Genomic DNA, 19976 nt, shown 5'->3' with positions numbered 1-19976 from the left:
CTCTTAACTTCTCTTCAGTAAAGTCACAAAAAAAAAATTCGATGCTATTTCATTCTGTCCATTCTAACAAAGTTAGAGAAACAACATTTTATAATTCAACTTGGATTTTGAAAAATAAAATCTCATTAAAAGCAAGATTGTGTTTAAACTGGGATTGAGATACAGCTACCAATAAAGGAAAAAGGAAAGCTACATATTAGTAAAGATATCTGAGAAGACTTACTCTAGATTTGATTAATCAAATAGTTCAGAAGTAAATGAAATCTTGATTTTCATTATTAAAATTTGAAAGAAATGCATAGTTGTGAAATGCTTTAGGGTTTTTTTGTAAGAAGCAGAAGAGAAAGAGAGCAGAACAATGTTAAGGATACATAACATACTGTTGCAGCAAAACAAAACAAATATTTTAATTGCTATTACTAATCAGAACCATGGCCATTAGTCTTCTGTTCTCTATACTTAGCAATCTTTGTGCAAAATACAGGCAGATAAATGCAGGCTCTCTGGGGGAAAAAAAAGCAGATTATGCTTATGGTATGTATGGTAGTACGTGCTCCAATGCTACTACTGTATCTAGGAGCATGGATAAATTAACTTATCCAAGCTAAAAACATTCCTTCCACTCCTGTTACCAACAAAGAATGTATTCCGTATTCATAGATGGCTTTTCACAAAAGGTGGGGGCAACTCAGATTCCTCAACAATCAGAACTTTTTTCTGTGCAATCCTATTTGTGGCACTTGACTCTGAAGGGTAGTCAGGGGATAATGGCATTATCTGATCCTAGTAAAAGGTCTCTAGGTTCCTAATATGCTTTTTTAAAAGTATTATTTATTTTTAATTTTAAAGCCTTAAGTCTACTAACCTTAAAGAGAAACCAAAAGTTCACCAAATAAAACAATCTCTGGAGGTGAGTAGTTTCTCATTCCAACTCCATGAAAGAAATAAAGTGAGGCAGAATTGGCTATTACTGCTCAAACAGCAATATAACTTAAGCTTTAATACTTCATGTATTCATTTTGTGGACTTGGCAGTGTCAGGTTTACAGCTGGACTTGATGATCTTAAAGGTTTTTTCCAAGCTAAATGATTCTATGACTCTGTGTTCTCTTACAGAACAACACACCACATTCAAGTTCAAAACCACCACATATACAAAGCTATCTAGGAAATGGTTCCTTTCTGGCCTGTTTTTCTACAGCCACAGACTTCTTACTTGAGAATAACTAAAAGTAGAAACAGTAAAGACTTGTTTCAGCAATACCATCAGGTTTAGACAAGCTTTTTTAAAGTTTTCAGAAGCAGTCTTTTAGTCTGCAAATTAAGAAAAGTATCCATATACCCCATAGTAGCACTGCAACATTATTTTAAAGTTCTTTGAAAGATTAAAAAAATGCTACATGGGTACATAAATACAGACATGTGCTCTAGATATTTTCTTTTCTGAGAGGTTAACAATATTGGCTGAACAGGCAAGCTCTCTCCAGTGCTGTTCAGTTGGTCATTCATAGAAATAATGTAGTGCTTCCAATATACTCAAATGAATTTTAAGTCTGTGAAGTGCCAGATATTTGATGGTTTGAAAAAGCTACTACTCAGATCTCTTCTCTCAAACTCCTTCTCATTCCTCCCTATTCTGTGCCTCACTGGTTTTAAGTTTGCAAAAGTGAGGGTTTTTTAAGGTGAGTTTTTGAGGATATAATAATTTACTTAAGTCATTAAAATAAGTGAGGCACCATGTAATTATGAATTCAAGAGATTTTTCATTTCCCATATTTCTTCCAAAGGCTCTAGACTGTCTTTTGCTGCAGCACACACAACTAGCCAAATACACTTATTATCCATAACCTACAGCCTTCACTAAAGGAACTCAGGCAAACAAGATGTCAGTGACACACAAGGTGTCCTACCTCTCCATTTTCATGCAAAGACATTACACCATTTGGTAGCAGAATCAAGGACATTTTCCACCATACAATCCACATACAATTTCTTTTTCCAAAATAGACCTGTTCAGGCTTTGTTTCAGTAATGTTGTCATGAAGACTGATAAATGTTCATATGGCAAGCTAATCCTGTTTGCTTTTACCAGCCTACTGAAATAACCACCTGCAGTAATAACAGTAATGGCTCTGTCTTTCCTGGACAGCCTTTTACTTGTACATGTGCACAGTGCTGTGCTCAGCTGCACAGAAATCAGGCAGAACCACCTACGACTTCACTTTCAATCACTTTGCTGGTCAGGTATGGTAAACTAGTTTTGTTGTTTCACAAAAATCTGTTTAATGATATGTGAGATTTCCTGTCTTCTGGGCTACCAGACATGCCTGATTTTGTCAGCAGAACTACATCTAATGCTATTTTTCTATATCAGTGTCTCAGATAAACCTCAAACCTGTCCTAGATAATCTGTCAAGAAAAGCATATGCCATTTTCCTCATCATTGTACTAGGATCTATCTGTTCATACAAACTAAACTTTTTCAACAAAGCCCTGAAATACAGTTTAATCTGTCAACAGAATATTTTTCTCCAAGGACACAGTAATGAATCTTCCCAGTGTACCATACTCTCTTAGCAATGACATTAACAACTCAGTAAAGAACTGAACTCCCTACATCTGAACCACCAAATCTGGAAGCCTTTGATCAGTACAAGGGTTGATCTGCTGCCAATACTTCAAAAGAAGTGATGTTAACAATGCAAACAGGCCAAGTGTTTGCAGCAGAACCCAGGAGGATTTCTGCTGGGACTCGCAGCGCTGCCCTGGCAGCCAGCACAGCTGGGTGATGGGACCCCAGTCAGTGCTGGCTGTGTGTGGTACCTTCAGCTGCATTTTGGGACTGCCACACTTGGGTCAGATGTCCTTCTTCAGCAGCTGCTGCTCTGAGGCTTTGCTGACGCCTGGAGCAACAGGCTGTTGTAAGAGACAAAAATTCCTGGGAAATCTAGTCCAGCAATTTCCTTATCACAAACAAAGAACCACTGACAAGAAAATACTGAGAGCCTGTTTATCAGTTCCTGCTAACATGAAAATATGCTGTGCCCCTCCCACTGCAAGGAAAGGTTCTGGAATCATGCACTGATTCTTAGTGCTTCCTGCAACGCAATCTATTGTGTTATCTTATTTTCTGCTTTTTCATGTAAAGGTATTTACAGGTAAGCTCCCTGACTGTAATTGGAATGTCAAGGCCCCTGCAGGAAATACATTTTAATTGCTCATTTTGCTGTTGCACAGCTTTATGTGGCAGTTCTGCTGCTCACTTGCCTTAGGATGCACCTTCATTAAACCAAAAAAAACCACACCACCTTCTCACCCTACATTCACAGTATTTACACCATGCAGACCTCACAGCTCCTGCACTCTGGAAAGCTGAAACACAGTCTCTGCTGTGCCACATGGCCACTTCAGCTCTGCAATGAAATACCCACAAATTAGCAAGCAATAAAACTCAATAACCCTAAGACATATCAGCTTTTCCAAAGAACAGCTGAATTCCATTCCTAGCCAGCTAATGGTTCTAACTGGTGCCACTGCTTGTGCTACCTAAAGTCTCATGAAGTCTTGGCCTTTCTCCTAGTTTTCTAGGTCTGGAATTCACTCAGTCTCTGCTGCTCTTACAGATTCTGAATTACCAAGGTACTTAGGCAGGTGCCTACCCTAAAATGCATAAGTAGTCCCACTGATTTTAATAGGATTATCCATGTGTTTCAAATTAGTCATGTGCATAAGTACCTTTCAAGTGCAGGCTATAGCTTTCTACAACTCCCAAGAAGTGAGGGTTTTTTCTCACAGTAACACTAACTTTTGGAGGAAATGTAAATAAGGTGCCTGCATGGTCGCATAATGATCAGGTGTGCCACAGTTGAAGCAAGGATCAAGTGCTCCAGAACTGTTAAGATGCAGAGACACCATAAATATTATATAACTAGTGGAGATTCAAAGAAAATGTTAAGAACAGGTGCAGCACAGCAGCAAGCCAATTTCATTTACCCATCTCTCTGTATTAGACAAAAGACTAGTGTCATTGTAAACATTTCATTTTTTCAGCTTTCTTGGTATATTTGCATTTAAAATACAGCCCACACAGCCTCAGAAAACATATTCGTGAGAAGAAAACCTCAAAGTGTCAAACCCAAGAAAATCACCACCTGTATATTACAAGCTGAATCCTACACAGACAACTATTTGTCAATGAAGAAAACAAACTGCTCTGTAAGAGAAAGCATATCTTTGGAGATCTTCAGAGAAGTACTCTTAAGTGGTGCAAAAAGTCCCCAAAACTCAAAATAAAAAGAAACATCTTCCACTTACAGGACAAGCGTAGAAAACTAATAAATCATACCAAGGTGTCCTGGAAGTGCATTATTAATGGTACGGTACTGTATGCATTTGTCATTACAGGATGCGTGGGTATGTCATCCTAGAACAGCAGAACGACCCCCAGCTTATCTGATGGTGAACTGCTTCAACAGAGAGCATGTCAGAGGACTCGCATTTGGGTTGAAAACTTGAGCGACAACCTAATGGAATATTCTCAATACCAAATCTCGTTTAGCGCTCGTCATCCAAGATTTGAATCACAAAGCACATCTGAGGTAGAGGAAGGGACTGGAAATCCAAAGAGCAATCCTGCTGACACGGAGCTGTCCGTGCGCTCAGCCGCTGCGCCGGCCGTACCCCGAGCACGGCGGACTCAGCCGGTGCACGGGCCGTACCCCGAGCACGACGGGCTCAGCCGCTGCACCGGCCGTACCCCGAGCACGACAGGCTCAGCCGCTGCACCGGCCGTACCCCGAGCACGGCGGCCGAGCCGCCCTTTGTCCCCCCGGCTCTCCGCAGCCGCTCCCCCGCCGGGCGGGCCCGAGGCGCTCCCCGCGGGCGGCGGCGCCCCCTGGCGGGCGTTGCTGCGGCAGAGCGGCGGGCAGCCCCGGGACTGCCGCCACGGCCACGGTGGGACACAGAGCCCCGCAGCAGCCCGGGACTCTGCCAACGCACAGCCGCCTCTTCCCATCCGCATCCATGCCCGGGTTCTAACTGAGAAGTCATTTGGGTTATTCATAAAATGCACACGTGCTCTTCTAAATATTAACATGCCTCTAACAGGAAGAGCTTACAAGGACTGAGATCTGCGCTAAAAATACCTGGCCAGAATACTTCTGTCAAAACCTGTTTTACTAGGTTGCTCATAGAAGCAATGTATTGACCTTCACTTCTTATGCTAAATCTGAGAAAAGTAATTTCTTTAAAAACCGAAACTTTATCACCACTCTGCCGTGCAGTAAGTTTGTGCTGTCCTCTGTACTGTTTACATTACTTGCTGAAAAGATCAGCATTCCTTTTAAGCTAGAAAGAAGACAAAACATAAAATACCTTTGAGCTGCACTATGAATGTAACAGCAGGTCATAAACTGTTTGAATCCCGCTCTCCAAGAAGGCAGAGGAAAAAGAAAAAAAGTTGAATGAAAATGCCTAGCAGGAAACACAGAATATAACCAATGAAGGAAAATGGCACAACATGGAAAAAGCATTAAAAGCCTCTCAAAAGGAGTTTTCATTGGGTTTTAATCCTCTGTGAATATATGTGGAATTTGCTTTTGGATATAATGTGCAAGTCACTATTTTCTTGCAAAGTCTGTAAAAGCATCCAGAAAATACCAAATGGTTTCCCATCCTGCTCTTATAATCAAGTTATTTCTGTCACATGAGCTAAAATATTTCTACTTTTGTAATGACTGCTGCATTTCCAAAAGCTTTTGAATGCAACAGACTCAGCGAGCATTTTCTAAATGTAGATATAATAAGGGCAAGCTTTACATCCTTATCTGTGCATATTAAGATCAAGTCAGCTTGATTTAACACCAAGGATGTAAAATTTGCTCTCATAGCTCTTGGTAATTATATTTTTAGAAAATCTATGTGTTATAATTAATTCTATTGTCCTTTTACTAAATTTACTACAGTTAATGTTTATCTTAAATGAACAGTTGGTTGAAAGCTCAGGAGATGCTCCTTTCTATAAAGCCTGGTCTGAAGCAGGAATAAGGTATCCCACAAGGCAAGTTTCAAAAAAAAACAAACCTACCACCACCAACAACAAAACAAAAACAAAAAAAAAACACCAAAAAACCCAACAAAACAAACAAAAAAACAACAACTCAGCTGTGTAACAATGCTAGCCCACATTTTGTACACCAACACCAAGAGGTCCCCCATTTCAGAAGAGAATTTAGGAAATGGATAGCACTCAGTCAGAAACATGAAAAGCATGTGCTTACCTGCAGTTCCTAAGCTAAGCAGTATAGCAACCCAAAATACCCAGAACACAATGAGAATCAGAAAAGTCCAGAGTGGCTGGAACAGGAGGAAAGGTATTCTGCCAATGATTTTGCCAACAATTCGAAAGAGCTGGACAGAGAATGGAAGCCTCTTTCTTAGTACAAATATAAGGGAGAGCAGAACAACCTGTTTCAGGAAATAAAAAGACAAATTGTTAGGGGTTTTACCTCAGGAAAATTATCAGAGTTGTCAAATGTGGGATCAGAGGATACAGATTTCACAAAGACATGACAACAAAGCAATTTATACAATCTTACTACACATTAGAAAGTCCTTCCAAGACATTGCCTATGTTCTCAAAGAGCCTGTGGATTAAAATTTATTTTCCTACAATAGCAGTTTCTGGGTTCTTTGAACAAAATAGGATCCATAAGACTTTAATTCATCTAATGGAAACTGTCTGTTTTGCTTTACAGCAAACATAAATGTACATTACACACTACACATTGCTTTCACATACCCTGCATGGCATGAACTTTTAAACTTTCTTTCTACTCAGGTCAGCTTGCCACTGTTCACTTTCACAATGGTAGGAGAACCAGTCCTTTCCTGCAGTCCACAACCCAACTAGTTTCTGAGCTATGTATGTATAGGAGCAAAGCAGACATGAAATGAAAACTTATTTAAATAAATTATCATCTTCCCAAAGCAAAAAAACCCAAGTCAAAAATCCCACAAAATCCCCAATTCTTTGTATGTGACAAGGAGCTATGAACAGCAATTAAAAGGGAGGTTGGAATCTTTAAAGCAATAAACACAACCAGTGGCAGTTCCTTCACTAGTTTTCTTGACTGCTCTGGAAAGAAGCGACCAACTCTGAAGAGAAGCATAACCTGCAGCAGTGGCTGTTCCCACTGCAAACAACAGTCAGTTGTACTGGAACACACAAGCATTCAAAGAAACTTTTTCTTACCTTTTTAGTATCAGCAGATGTGAAAAGGTCATAACTTACAGAGGATATAAAAAAAAAAATCTGGTCTGTGAAACATTTATATTTGTCACTGTAAATTGTCAGACTGTTCATATCTGGCAAATTCCATACGGATCTTACTCATCTCTAAGACAGCAGGACAGCTGCTTTGGCAAATGTCTCATGAAGTACAAACTGACTGTACCCTCAAATTGAGAAATGTACCCTCAAATTGAGAAATGGCTCCTTTTATCATTGCAACATCAGAGTGAAAAAACTCTTCAGAAGTTGCAAGCCACACTCAGATTTTCTGTTGTAAAACAGTGAGAGAAAAACAGAATTTAACCCCATAACTTGAGGTCTAGACACTGCTGCCTGTGTTTCACTGCCCCTTTCATTGTCTCCAAGAGCTGCCCCCCGTTTCTCCTGCTGACAGGGTGGGATGAATCCACAGATGTCATGTCCATACTCAGCCAGTGCCCCTGTGTATATTCAACATGATTCTCCAGTGAGCTGATGCAGCACAAACTGGGCACGGAACACAATTCTGGCATTTTTACACCAACAACACTGACACAGTTTGTACAGGCTTGAAGTATGGCAAGGCTGAAAAACAAGTTTCACAATGAATATATAAAATTATTTTTGTAGTTTTGATGGGGGCTTAAAATCTGTTAGGAACTAGGGATATTTAAAGTCCCTGCCAACCTAAACCATTCTGTTATTTTATGTGAATGAATGTAAGCAGATCTTAGAATTTTTCTCATTTTCCAATCTGAAAAGAATTAGGAACTATTTTTATTGTTGCAGAACCAATGTAGTTCAAGTTTTCAAGTTACAGCCTCTGCCATTGCTTAGGACAAAATGCCACTTACGGTGATGATTGTTGAGAGGATGGCATATCCAAGTAGGAACTTTACATTTTCCTTTTCTGTTTCCAGTTCAGTGCTGGGGTCATTCCTGTAGTCGTAATGGAGCCACCAGAGAACACCTGAGACAACTGAGCAGAGCAGTGTGAGGGTGGGCAGGGCAGGCTGTGGCTGTGCCTGCCTGGCCTCCCTTCCGAGCATCCTGCCCTCCCCACCATCCCACAGGGCTCAGGAACGCTGCCAGTCACCAAAGGCAGGCACAGGATCAGTGAGCACAGAGAAACTTCCAATAATGGCCTGTCAGTCTGAGGTAAAACCGCAGCAGAACATTTGGATTTCTTGCAGTTATCCTAAAGCTCAGGCATGTAATTTCATTGTGGAGATCCAAAGCTAACTTTCATGGAATGACAAGCTTTAGCCAGACACATTCCTACGGTTCTCCCTTCCTAAAGCAGGCAGTATGAGAGTTCCCTAAGCATTCTTTGAAACAGTAGCATTTCATAACTGCATTCATCCGCCAAAAGAAATGTTGTTTCTCGGCATCTATAAAAACAATAAACATCACCATCATCCTAACACTCAGCAGCTGGAACAGCACAGGCAGACCTTGGCACCAAAAGGCAAGCAGCCCTCAGCTTGGAAATGACTGTGGTAAGCTGAAGGTTACTGAGGATGGCCAGGGAAATACAGGATAGCTGTTTGTGCAGCTGCTAATCCTTTAGTACAGTGAATCAGTAAATTTACTTACACAACAACCCGAACACAACCAGTGCAATCAGAGTATGGATGAAGAGAGTCTGAATGAATCTGAAGGCTAAAACCAGTACCAAAGAGAAGGCTGAAAAATACATGATGTTTGAGTGTTACAACCCTTTTCATTTTAAATATAAATTTAAGGTTCTTGTAGAATTTTAGCTTTTATTTTTAAACAGTAATCTTAATAGCAACAGCATTCAATAAAGCTGGCAACCTTTTTAACATTTAAAGCACATAGTTACCTCTAACTTAATAAGAAACTTATAGCTGATATATTTAACCAAGGGAAATACTAGCTTTTTAGTAACAATTTATGTAAGAATTAAGTTCAAGTGTTCATGCTGATGTAATCTTTTTCATCAACAATTTCCTACAGTCCCCCAAAATGAGGTATATAACCATGTCATGGACCACAGAATCTGATAGAGATCTGCATTTTACCAGTCTATTAAGTGTCTCCTGAAAAGGTCTGATCACTCTTCCTTAAAAAATAACTGTGCCCAGAGAATATGAAAAAAGTCCACTTTTGAATTAAACATATAGCCTTACAAGAAACATTTTAACCTTTTAATTGAATATCATTATTCACTTTTTACTTATAACCTTACCTAGTGCCAGGACACTCAGTCCTATCACAGTATCTCTTCCTGCCAATATTCCACTCAGAATTCGGTGAAAAACATCCATTTCATTAACCATACTTATGAGGACAGATGCATATTTGGAATAGCATTCAGGATTTTGTGGAACACAGCGATTAAATAACGGGAAGGATTTACTGAAAGGTTGGAAACAAAAGTGGTAAAAAATATTAATTACTGGACAAACAGTTTAAAATCCACAGAGATCTATCCTGCCATTCTTCACAGAGAGCATTCTGTTATAAAGAGCAGGCTTATGTATCCTCTGCAAAATAAACTCCTTAACAGTGTCATGCCTCTAACACTCTACCAAAACAGATCCATTCAAGATCAGCCTGAGGAAAGAACTTAACAACTCTCCCATTAACTATCACCATCAGCACATATCTCCTATTCCCATTCTAGTCTGGTTTCACCTGCTTTGCTCCCATGTGTTTATGTAAAAACAAGGTTACAGCTACCATATCTGTAACCTATGCTGTTGTAGATAATTCTAGATCAAAAACATTTTGTATTGCTTTTATGATATTTAAGCATTCTAAAAGCCACACTAAAACAATGTTTGCAAGGTACAATTAATGGCACCAAATATTTATATAAAATTATTTGGCACTCCCATCCAAGCTTCTTGCATATATTTATTGTCCCACTTTGGCAGTGCTGCCCTACAACAGCCAATGGCAAAATCATACCTGAAAAGGAGAGGTTTTGTTATCAACAGCTAAAAAATTCACTAACCATCTTTGCTTCTACCATGTAATATTACTGTACAAGATGAATAACTTTGCTGAGTTCCTTGACAAACCAAAAAAAGCCTAGAAAGTTGAAGAAATAAGTGAAACATGCCGTATTTTTTCATCAATTTACACGCTGTCCTTTGATCCACTGTATGTAATGTTTTTACATGTCTCCTGCCCTCTTCTCTTCACTTTGGTTTTCTATTTTCTGCTGTTCAGAGCAGATGAATTAGCTCTGCAAACACAGAGATTCCAATTCTCTGCTGTGTTTTCATGACATAGTGGAACTTAAAAATCATGGGTTTAAGAATTTGGACTCACAAATGCCAGATTTGACAAAGACAGCAACATCCACAGATCCATGCTTCCAGCCATCTGGCTATAAAATTATTCTGATGGAAATTTCTGGGCTCAGGAGAAGAAGCAAGGCCAAAGACCACATCCTTGGCATTGAGGGAGAAAGCAAAATCTGTGCAGGAGCTAAGCTGTTCCTCATAGGGAGTACTTTTTCCTAATTTGGAAAAGGAAAAGGAATAGAAGGGTAGAGGAATAAAGGGTAGAGGAATGGAAGGAATGAAGTCCTTGTTTGTTCTGTGGGGCGGGACACTGGCACGCTCACAGGCACATAAAAGAACGTGTAAGGATACACAGACAAAAAAATAAATAAACAAAGCAAAACCATCCTGACTGTGAAGCATCAAGCCAAATACAAAATGTGAGAAAGTAACAATCCATAAGAAGCTGTTTGGACTGAAGGAGGTTGTAAAGTACTCAGTCATTCTTACCTTGGTGGAACTGGCAGTGTGGGACACAGCTGAGCTGCCTTTGGATTTACTGCGTAACTGGAAACGTTCAGGTTGTAAACACAAAGGAAAGAACCTAAAAAAAACCCCAAAAAAACCAAACCAGAGAGAGAAAAAAATGTAACTTAAGATTAGTAAAAAATTGAGAGAAAAAACACATTAACAGCTAAGTTTTGTTTGTACTTATGTTTTGATGCCTTAGCAGGCCATTTTCATCCCTGATATTCCAGTGAGAATGTGAATAGCAAATTAGGTAGTTGAGTAAATCTAAACCAATCTCTGCAGAATCTTTTGCCTTCTCAACTTAACTGCAGTTACCACTTTTGTTCCTGGAGGGCAGGCACTGTTTGCTCCACAGTGCCATTAATCCTTGCTCAGTAGGACTAGAGAAAAACCTGAAATGATGGAAGCTACAATAGAACTAGGCCCTCCTGAGTTAGAATAGAATACATCTGTATCCAGAAACCTCACTTGTGTTGGGATCTAGGTGAAATATTTCCAGGTACTCTGCTCTATTAGGCAGCACTTCTGGAAAACAAAGGCTAGGTACAGCCAAGCCATTCAAAATGCAAGACTTCTCCCTGCCCTGACATAAACATGCAAGCAGTTTTAGCTGGAATTTGATGCAATTATGTTTAGTTAGACTGAAAATACTTATATAATCTCACAGGTGTTAACAGCTTTCTGCGGATACGAAATTATGTCAAACTACTCCAAAATTAAATTAAAACAAATATTGTCAATTTAAATAGCAATCCCTGTCAAATAAAACAGCAAAACAAATGAAAAAAAAAAGGAAATAGCTACTCTATTCATATGGTCTGAAGTTCATATGCACCCCATTCAATAAGGCTTAGGCTACAGGTTATTTTATTTACATGTTGGACATGAATAAACAGGAGCTTCTTTCACACAACAGCTGCTTCTGACAGCATTTTCATCTTGGACACCAGAGTCAAATAAAATTTCAAGGTGTGTCCTGGTTTTGCTGGGAAGTGAGTGGCTGTCTGGTACTTAGCTGCTAGCAAGGGTTAAACTACAACAAAATGGAATAGCAAACTTGGGGATCTGATGTCTAGAGGGATAAATCCACTTGTGTCTTCATGGAATTAATAACTGCACCATAGCTTTAATTACATTTAAAGGAACCAGTTGGACAAGAGTCACAAACAACATATGAACTCTGGTCACCTACTGGCACCTCCACCAAACTTCACTAGTTCATTATCAACAGTCAATTTTCTGCTACATAATCTCAGCACAGTGCAGGACTTAATGAACAGTTTCTGATTTGCATAAGAGAGTTGTAACATTTTCTAGAAACTATGGGTTTGAAATAAAGCAGAAACAAGACATTTCATTTTCTGTTACCATGAACTGTTCAGGAAAGTAACGGTAAGATATGACTCCCTAGTGTAAGAGCCATAACAAAAACAAAGTGGAAGCTGCTCAACTGTTCTACAGATACACTGAGGTACTCATTCATATTCCCTGTGGCACACCATTATTCCTTGCAAAACTCTGTAGATCTTCCAAAGAGTTGAGTTGCTGTTGTGGACAACTTGACACGCACAAGGAAAGTGAACTGATTTTGGGGCTTTGTATTTCCAGGCTGCATGAATTCAGAAAGAACACATACCTAGAAAGAAAAAGAGATCCTCTTCTCAAAAAACAAGCTTTCTTGGTTTTTCATAAGTTTAAATTTTGAACCTTCTTTTTTAAAGTGCTACAAAGCAAGTGAAACTTTTTCCAAAGGAGTCAGTCAAATGACTGAGAACTTCAATGCGCAAGATCCTTAAGTAGAAAGATTTTTTCATATAGAATGACAGCCTGTTTGGCTGATGTCCCATTTAAGATCCTCTTTAAGAAGGCAGCTGCATAAAGCATAACAATGCAGCACATTTTCGAATTCTATCTTAACTTTTTAATTTCACTCTCTCTTCTGCACTATTTCCACCTTTTTTACCTTTCAATACAACAGTGTATAGTTACACAGATGTGTATGACTGACAAGTAGAAGATGTGTATTTTACTAAGTTCTCAAACATTTGATTGATTCATACATTATCTGATGCACTTACTTTTTATTAGTCATGTCCAATCCAGAAAGATTTGCCCCTTCTACAGGAGTGTTCTTCCGACCACATATGTTCCCAAAGCTGTCATATCCAAGCACAAGTCTTTCTGCAGCACCAGCCACCACAGCATAGCCACTTATAAACATCTGTTAAAATATTTTTTTAAATGTCAAAGCATGCTACCATAGCTTTTGCTTCCTATTCAATAAATATTCTTTTTCGGTCATGCATTTTTGCCTTCTGGTTGCAAATAGTTAAATCTAAAATTCACCCCTCTGCCCAAGGCCAGAGCAAGTCACATGGGCAACTTTAGCCCTATTGCTTCCTTAGAGCTTTCCTTCATCTATTGTTGAAAATAAATAAATTAAGCAGAATAACACAGGAGAAGGAAGATAGAGGTCCTGATTATATAAGAGGAAAGCATTACTAAGGTGCTGAACATTGTTCCTAGTGATGTTCACGTGTGTCACTAGGCAAGATCATTCAAATGGTGATTTTTCATGTGCTCACAGCACCTCATGCTACAGGATGACTTTCAAGACACACTTGGACAATAGAACTGCTGCCATGATGGGCCCTTTAAGCTGCTAGAAAATGTAATCAGAAGTATTTTTAAACACAAAATATATTTAAAATGGAGATTACCTGAAATTTCAAGAAGGAGCACTCTTTAACACATGTGCAAAACCTGTAGAAAGCCACACTCTGCAGTGTCACTTAGGTGACACTGCTCGACCTTTTAGTTGCTCTTCTGCCAGATTAAAGTTCCACTAGATCGTCTTCTTGTAAACCCCTGAGGCAGCTAAGCACTTCTGCTGGCCAAGTAGCAGCAATCCTCAGTTAAAATAAAACACCTTGTCCAGGAATGCAGCTTAAACCCTCCTGTACACTGTGAGGGCCAAAACAATCCCAGGAAAGAACCTTTCCAAGTGCCAAGAAGTAGCAATTCTTCTGTGAAACTGGTGAAGTCCTGAGTACTGCTTTACCCAAGGCTTATCTCCCCATCACTCCTGCTACTGAAGAACTCAGTGATGCAAGCTCCTCCTCTGTCCCACGGGGTGCAAGTCACATTTCACACACACCATGGACAATCACTGAGCTCTGTGCCAACTATGTGCCAACTGCTGGCTGCAGCAAAGCTCCCCAGTCCCACATTAACCACTGCTGCTGTGAATGAGTACAGCTGAACATTGGCTGTGCTCGGGACAGATTACACAGACCAGCACAACTGCCTTCTAACTTCAGCTTTAGAGCCTCTATCTGTGCTTCTACTTTTAGTACTTGTGACTCAAGTTTGGATCTGGGCAAAAACAAGTCTCATACACAAACATGTACGAATGTGCTTCTTTAGTTCTGAGAGCAATCTCATTTTTGCTTACAGCACACTCTTATTTTGATTTGTCCTTGCAGGGAACAAGCAAACAAACTGTGCATGCTTACCAAAACAGCCCAGAAAAGACAGAAGAGGAGCAGCCAGAGAATGTCCGTACACTTTCTGTAAATGGCTGGTCTCCATTCCCGTAGTTCAGAAACACTATCTCCAGAGTCCTAAATAGAAACAAAAAAAAGTTCAAGAAAGAACAGAACAAACTTCCTGTGAAATTAACTCAAGTTCCAGAGGGCGGAGATTTCGCCACCTCAGTGCGGTACACCTGACAGCTCTGTGCCGTGGCGAGGCACGCTGCCCTCGCACTGCCCGCTCTGTGCCCCCGCACTGCCCGCTCAATGCCCCCCGCACTGCCCGCTCTGTGCCCCCCGCTCTGTGCCCCCTATACTGCCCGCTCTGTGCCCCCGCACTGCCCGCTCTGTGCCCCCGCACTGCCCGCTCTGTGCCCCCCGCACTGCCCGCTCTGTGCCCCCCGCTCTGTGCCCCCCATACTGCCCGCTCTGTGCCCCCCATACTGTCCGCTCTGTGCCCCCCGCACTGCCCGCTCTGTGCCCCCCTCACTGCCCGCTCTGTGCCCCCGCACTGCCCGCTCTGTGTCCCCCATACTGCCCGCTCTGTGTCCCCCGCTCTGTGCCCCCGCACTGCCCGCGCTGTCCCGGGCGCGCCCCGGCCCGCGCTCACCCGCCGCCGGCCCCCGCGCCGCTCCATGGCCGCGCTCGCCGCGCCGTGCCGGGCCGTGCTCCGCGGGGGGAGCGGGCGGGCCCGGGGCGCAGCCGGCGCGGCGGGGCAGCCTCGGCTCTAGCGCCGCGGGGCCGGGCCGGGCCGGGTGGTGGCACTCCCGGCAGCTCCGCCCGCCGCTGTGGCCGGGCTCTGCCCGGAGCCGCTGCTCCGGCGGGAGGGAGAGAGAGCGCGGCATTGCTGCCCCAGGGCGCTCCGCTCCCGGGAGTTCCAGCCGCTCGGGGGTTCCAGCAGCTCCTCCACAGCCGCAGGTTTATACAGGGCCCCCGGCCAGGGTGGGAGGTTTATATTTCCCCTTTCATTAGCTTATTTCTGGGAATAGCTGAAGATTTGTCACTGCCGGCACGAAATGCGGGCTGTTCCGTCCTGTAAAGCCCACTGACGCCGATACCCGTTCGGCTGATCCGGCTGCATTATCAATACACAGACAGTCATAGATCCTTTTCAGCTTCTCTTTGGCTGTGGTTTGTACAGTTACATCACGCTGACGTGCTGTATTATGCTATACATATTCTCATCTATGTCCATATGCATTTTGCATGCACAGGAATAACCTGCAACAACAGGAATAACACCGATTGAGGTCAATCCTTGTAACTCAGATGACAGAGGAATGCAGGAATTATGAGCCACTTTTAATAACGTTTTCTCTGTGCTGTCCCTGTTGCCGATTTATCTTTATGTTCACTAAATTCAGCTCAATAATCTAGAGAAAATTACAAATTGGAAGGATTTTGTTCTCTTCCTGACAGTCAGTGGAACAAATAAACATACTCTTTAAAAAGTAACACATCTGCAATTGAAATAAAATTGAATTAAATGGAAGCGATTTTGCAAAACTGTTTAAGAATTGATCAATCTTGTATAGAAGACAGAGCACTAGGCTAGTCTTTTCTAGAACAAGAAAGCAAAACAAAGCCAATGTATTCCAGTTCTCTGGAGAAAATGCAGTATGAAACCTTGGTGACAAACTAGCATAGATAAAAGTAAATAGGTAATATCAGAAACTAGGCTTTTATAAAAAGGAGTAAATCTCTGCCCCAGAACATTTCAGAGTCATTCTAAGCTGACTGGAAATAACTACCTTTTTCCAAAAGGGTAAGTCATACAATGTTTCTGAAATCAACACTTTAACTGTTTTGACAGAACCCACTACAATTCTGATTTAAATTTACACACACCTCCACCCCAACGTCCTCTCCCCCCCAAGAAGTGGTTCTGAAGAAACACAGCAGGAAAGATTTCTAAAAATTGTCTTACAAAGGATTTATTAATAATTTCGTTTCCAGCCAGCTCATAGTTCTTGTCTTTATCAGCATTCTGTCTTTTAATGTTCATTATTAATCATTTCTGGGGAGTTTTCAGAATTTGGACGAAAATTAAAATAAAATTTTAAAACTGAAGGAATAGTTTTATGCTTATAAAACCTAAATAGAAAAAATAGTTTTTCCTTCACTTTGTGGTGTCGCACTTTAAAAATGTGTGGGAAAAGTAATTTTCCCTTCAAATACAAATGTGAAATTTCACAGGAAACTTAACAGTTTTTTATAATTATATCAAGAAACCTAACCAAAATTATTAATAACCTTTAACCCGGACAAAAAGTATTCGGACACAGAATCATTATCTGATTAAGAAAAATCATCTTGAAGAACAATGCCAGTAATGAAGGCCTGTATTAGAATCTGATGACTGGCTGTCATCACATGCTAATATTTTGCTGTTGGTCTGGCAGTTTTTGAAGGATCCTCTTTAAGTTTTGTGTTCCATTCTTACTGCAAATAGAGGAAAACAGCAAATGGAACAAATATTTTTTAATAAAAGCCAGAATCCAGGTAACTGAAGTTCATGTAAAAAAAATTGGAATCAGCAGTAGAGGCCTGATTTTACTGAGCAACATCAATCAAAATTCTTTTATTTCTTCAGCCAGCCTAGAAGCAATTATCTTAGAAATGCTAGAAAATAACTGTCAATTAGAATAGGGTTTTTAAAAAAAAGCAAATTAAATATTTTAATTGTACTAAGTTTTCCCCCTGAATTTCAAACTCAATCAAATAAAACATTTATTCTACTTAGTAGCAGCTCAGTACTTTTATCCTGTGTCACTAGGTGGGGCTCGGCTCCCAGTTTCGAGCTCCAGCTCAGCATTTGAGATGGGTGTACAGAGCCTCACACCACGGTGAGCCAAGATTCACAAATGAGGGTCCTCATGCTACAGTTGAAGAAAATACCAGGAAACAAGGCTCAGATTGGATAACAGATTTAAACACCCACATCCAAAGTGTAATACCAAAATCTCTCGCTTGTTATTTGTCCAGTCCCGCCAAAAACTGCCCAAAAGATCAGTTTTGCGTTTTCTGTCTTACCACTTTCACAGGATGCAACTGAATCATTCGAGCACTCAGTGAGGAGCAGGGAGCTTTAGAAGTGATATTTTGTAGTGCTGAAATAGAAATGAGATGAAAATGAATTCTGGAGAAAGAGTATTGGATTAGAGAACTGGTCCTTCTCTGTGAGCACTAATAACTTGGCCACTGTGACACTGAGCAGTGTCTGGCCACTGGCTTGTGCCCATGTTGGAGCTTTTGGTCTTAGTCCCCTGGTCTACATGGACAAGATGCTGTCTTTATAAAATAAATATCTTCATTTCAGTCTTGTATCCAACTACAGCCACTTCCATGGGAGATTGGCATCATGAGGATCCACATTCACTCGTAAGGCTGCACTGATCTCTCAAGAAGGTAACATTTCTTGTAAAGGAAAATATTTAATCTTGGAGTACCCAGGAACTCACAGTGATTTATTTGAATTTTAAGACATTTTTAAATTCTCTAACCATTCAACCTTTCTGGTGTGTTGCAGTGGGGGAACCACAACAAGGGAGAGTAATATTTACACTTCTGAGACTATTTGTAGTTTTTAAAGGATGTTTTACATGTTAATCATCTTCAGACATGCTTATCAGCAACAGAGACGAGCAGCAGTGTAAATTTGTGGGCATTTTTCAACTCTCTGTTCTTCATGAAGTCACATAGAATATACAGAAAAATCAAACATGAAATCAAGCTTCCTGACTCCAAGCTTTAATGACAAAGTTCTAATTATTTCTTATGACTGTAGTTTATTCACTGAGAATGAGTTCTGGTGCTGCCTGCACTTAGGGCTCAACTTTCTTACCAAGAAACTTACCTGATTAAAACTGGAGCAGGAATGTGGACTGGGAGAGGAAGGTGCTAAATGAAAACATGACAGGTCCTTGTTAGACTGGTTAAGTGAGATGACTATCCCTATCTGTATCCCCTTCTGGGTCAGACAAGGAACAGAGGCCAATTACTTTAATAACAGGACACGGTAACTGAGAAACTCAGCTTAAAAGCAAATATTTTCTGTCTAATTAGAGAAGGTGCAGCTGAGCATAATTTCCATTGCTCTCAAATGATCTTGCTTATGTACAATAGCTTAGCAGGCAGGCACTATTCTCTGTAGGTAGCTATGCTTGGAAAATCCTGAACTGTAACACCCAGAAACCAAACATAATGCCTCCTATTATGCTCAAGCTGCTGGTCAGGTTTGCATTCTAAGTGCAGGTGTTTATGACCTCATCTCTCTTGGACCATTCAGTATGAAATTTCTCATGGTAGGTGCTGAAAATTTTTGGAAAACATCAGCACATATTATTCAGTCACTTTAAATAATGAAATTAAAGAACCAGACAATATGGTATCCCTTCTTGGATAGTAGTAAAGAAATTATTGCACATTATTTCATCAGAGATCTTTAATGGACAAGAGGAAAGAAATGCTTCTAGCTTTTTCTCATATTTGAGAAAATTCTTCCATATTTACCCAACTTTGATAAATCATGGTGTATGCTCAGTCAACTTGATGAGCTTCATAGCTAAAGGACCTGTAGTCTGTGCCTGCATGGTGTACCCAGGGCCTGGCTGAGACAGTTTGGGCAGCCCTGAAAGGGGCTTCTGACCTGTCATGCACTTTGACTGTTGCACCTTTACATCAGTGATTGTCCTGATGGAGGGCAGGCACCATGGACAAAGACTGCTCCTGAGGTGAATGTAATGAAAAAGAACTAGCTATTGCTGCTAAATAGGTTTCTGGAGTTGACAAGGAATACTTTGGCTGAAAAGGAAAGAAGGACCTAGCAGGTGTCTGAGAAGGATTAGGGATTCAAAAAGTCAGTATCATGAAAGCATTTAACCTAAGGCTGTAGTCAGTGGGCCATTGTGCCTTTGTTGAGCCACAGTAACAGACTGAAAGCCAGGACTGGCAAAGCAAAGACACCAGAAACAGAACTGAAATGGAAGTCTAGGACAGTAGGGGAATGGCTGCCAGAGAGAGGAGGTGGAGGGAGGACTGGTGTGCAAGGGACAGCATGCAGGATTTGAGGAAAGGGTGGAGCTGGATGTGAATGCGACGGAGAGATAGGAGGAAATGGCTGAAAAAAGGAGGCCAAGATTGAAAACAGTAGGACCCTGAGAGCTAAGGGAGGCTAGAACTGGTATGGGGAGGCATAAAACTGGCCAGGGAAGAAAAGGGTAGAGAGTGAAAGCTGTGTGGGTATAAACAAGCCATAGCACAAGTCCTGAAGGTACTTAAAAGATTAAGATTGTGGGGAATGATCAAAAGAATCTGGGCCTGCCACCACTCCCTTTCACAAGCAGAATATCACCTTTCCTCTCCTGTCAGCAAATACTCTCAGTGT

At 40.9% G+C, this 19976-nt stretch overlaps 1 protein-coding gene across 7 annotated transcripts in view; it reads right to left on the bottom strand.

The window, feature by feature from the left end:
* The window catches only part of SLC44A3 (solute carrier family 44 member 3), a 35888-nt gene extending 20549 nt beyond the window's left edge, over positions 1-15339 (bottom strand). For 6 of the 7 annotated variants that reach the window (XR_014616394.1, XR_014616395.1, XR_014616396.1 and 3 more), the window contains exons 1-9: positions 15201-15339; positions 14573-14680; positions 13136-13278; positions 12557-12693; positions 11037-11130; positions 9482-9651; positions 8866-8955; positions 8124-8248; positions 6278-6464 (exon numbers count right to left, since the gene is read on the bottom strand). Coding sequence is in view for 4 of the 7 variants with exons in the window: in XM_084211680.1 (XP_084067806.1) it covers positions 6278-6464; positions 8124-8248; positions 8866-8955; positions 9482-9651; positions 11037-11130; positions 12557-12693; positions 13136-13278; positions 14573-14680; positions 15201-15227 (1081 nt within the window). In the remaining 3 variants the exon portion in view is untranslated. Of the gene's footprint in view, positions 1-6277; positions 6465-8123; positions 8249-8865; positions 8956-9481; positions 9652-11036; positions 11131-12556; positions 12694-13135; positions 13279-13777; positions 14047-14572; positions 14681-15200 lie in introns of those variants that run through there. The other variant, XM_084211682.1, reaches the window with a different exon arrangement.
* Between the last annotated feature and the right edge of the window lie 4637 nt (positions 15340-19976).

The sequence above is a fragment of the Fringilla coelebs genome (genome assembly GCF_963513975.1).
Source record: "Fringilla coelebs genome assembly, chromosome: 9".
In the NCBI taxonomy this organism is placed as follows: Eukaryota; Metazoa; Chordata; class Aves; order Passeriformes; family Fringillidae; genus Fringilla; species Fringilla coelebs.
Note: the sequence above shows the minus strand (reverse complement) of the source record. Positions and strands in the feature narration are given on the sequence as shown.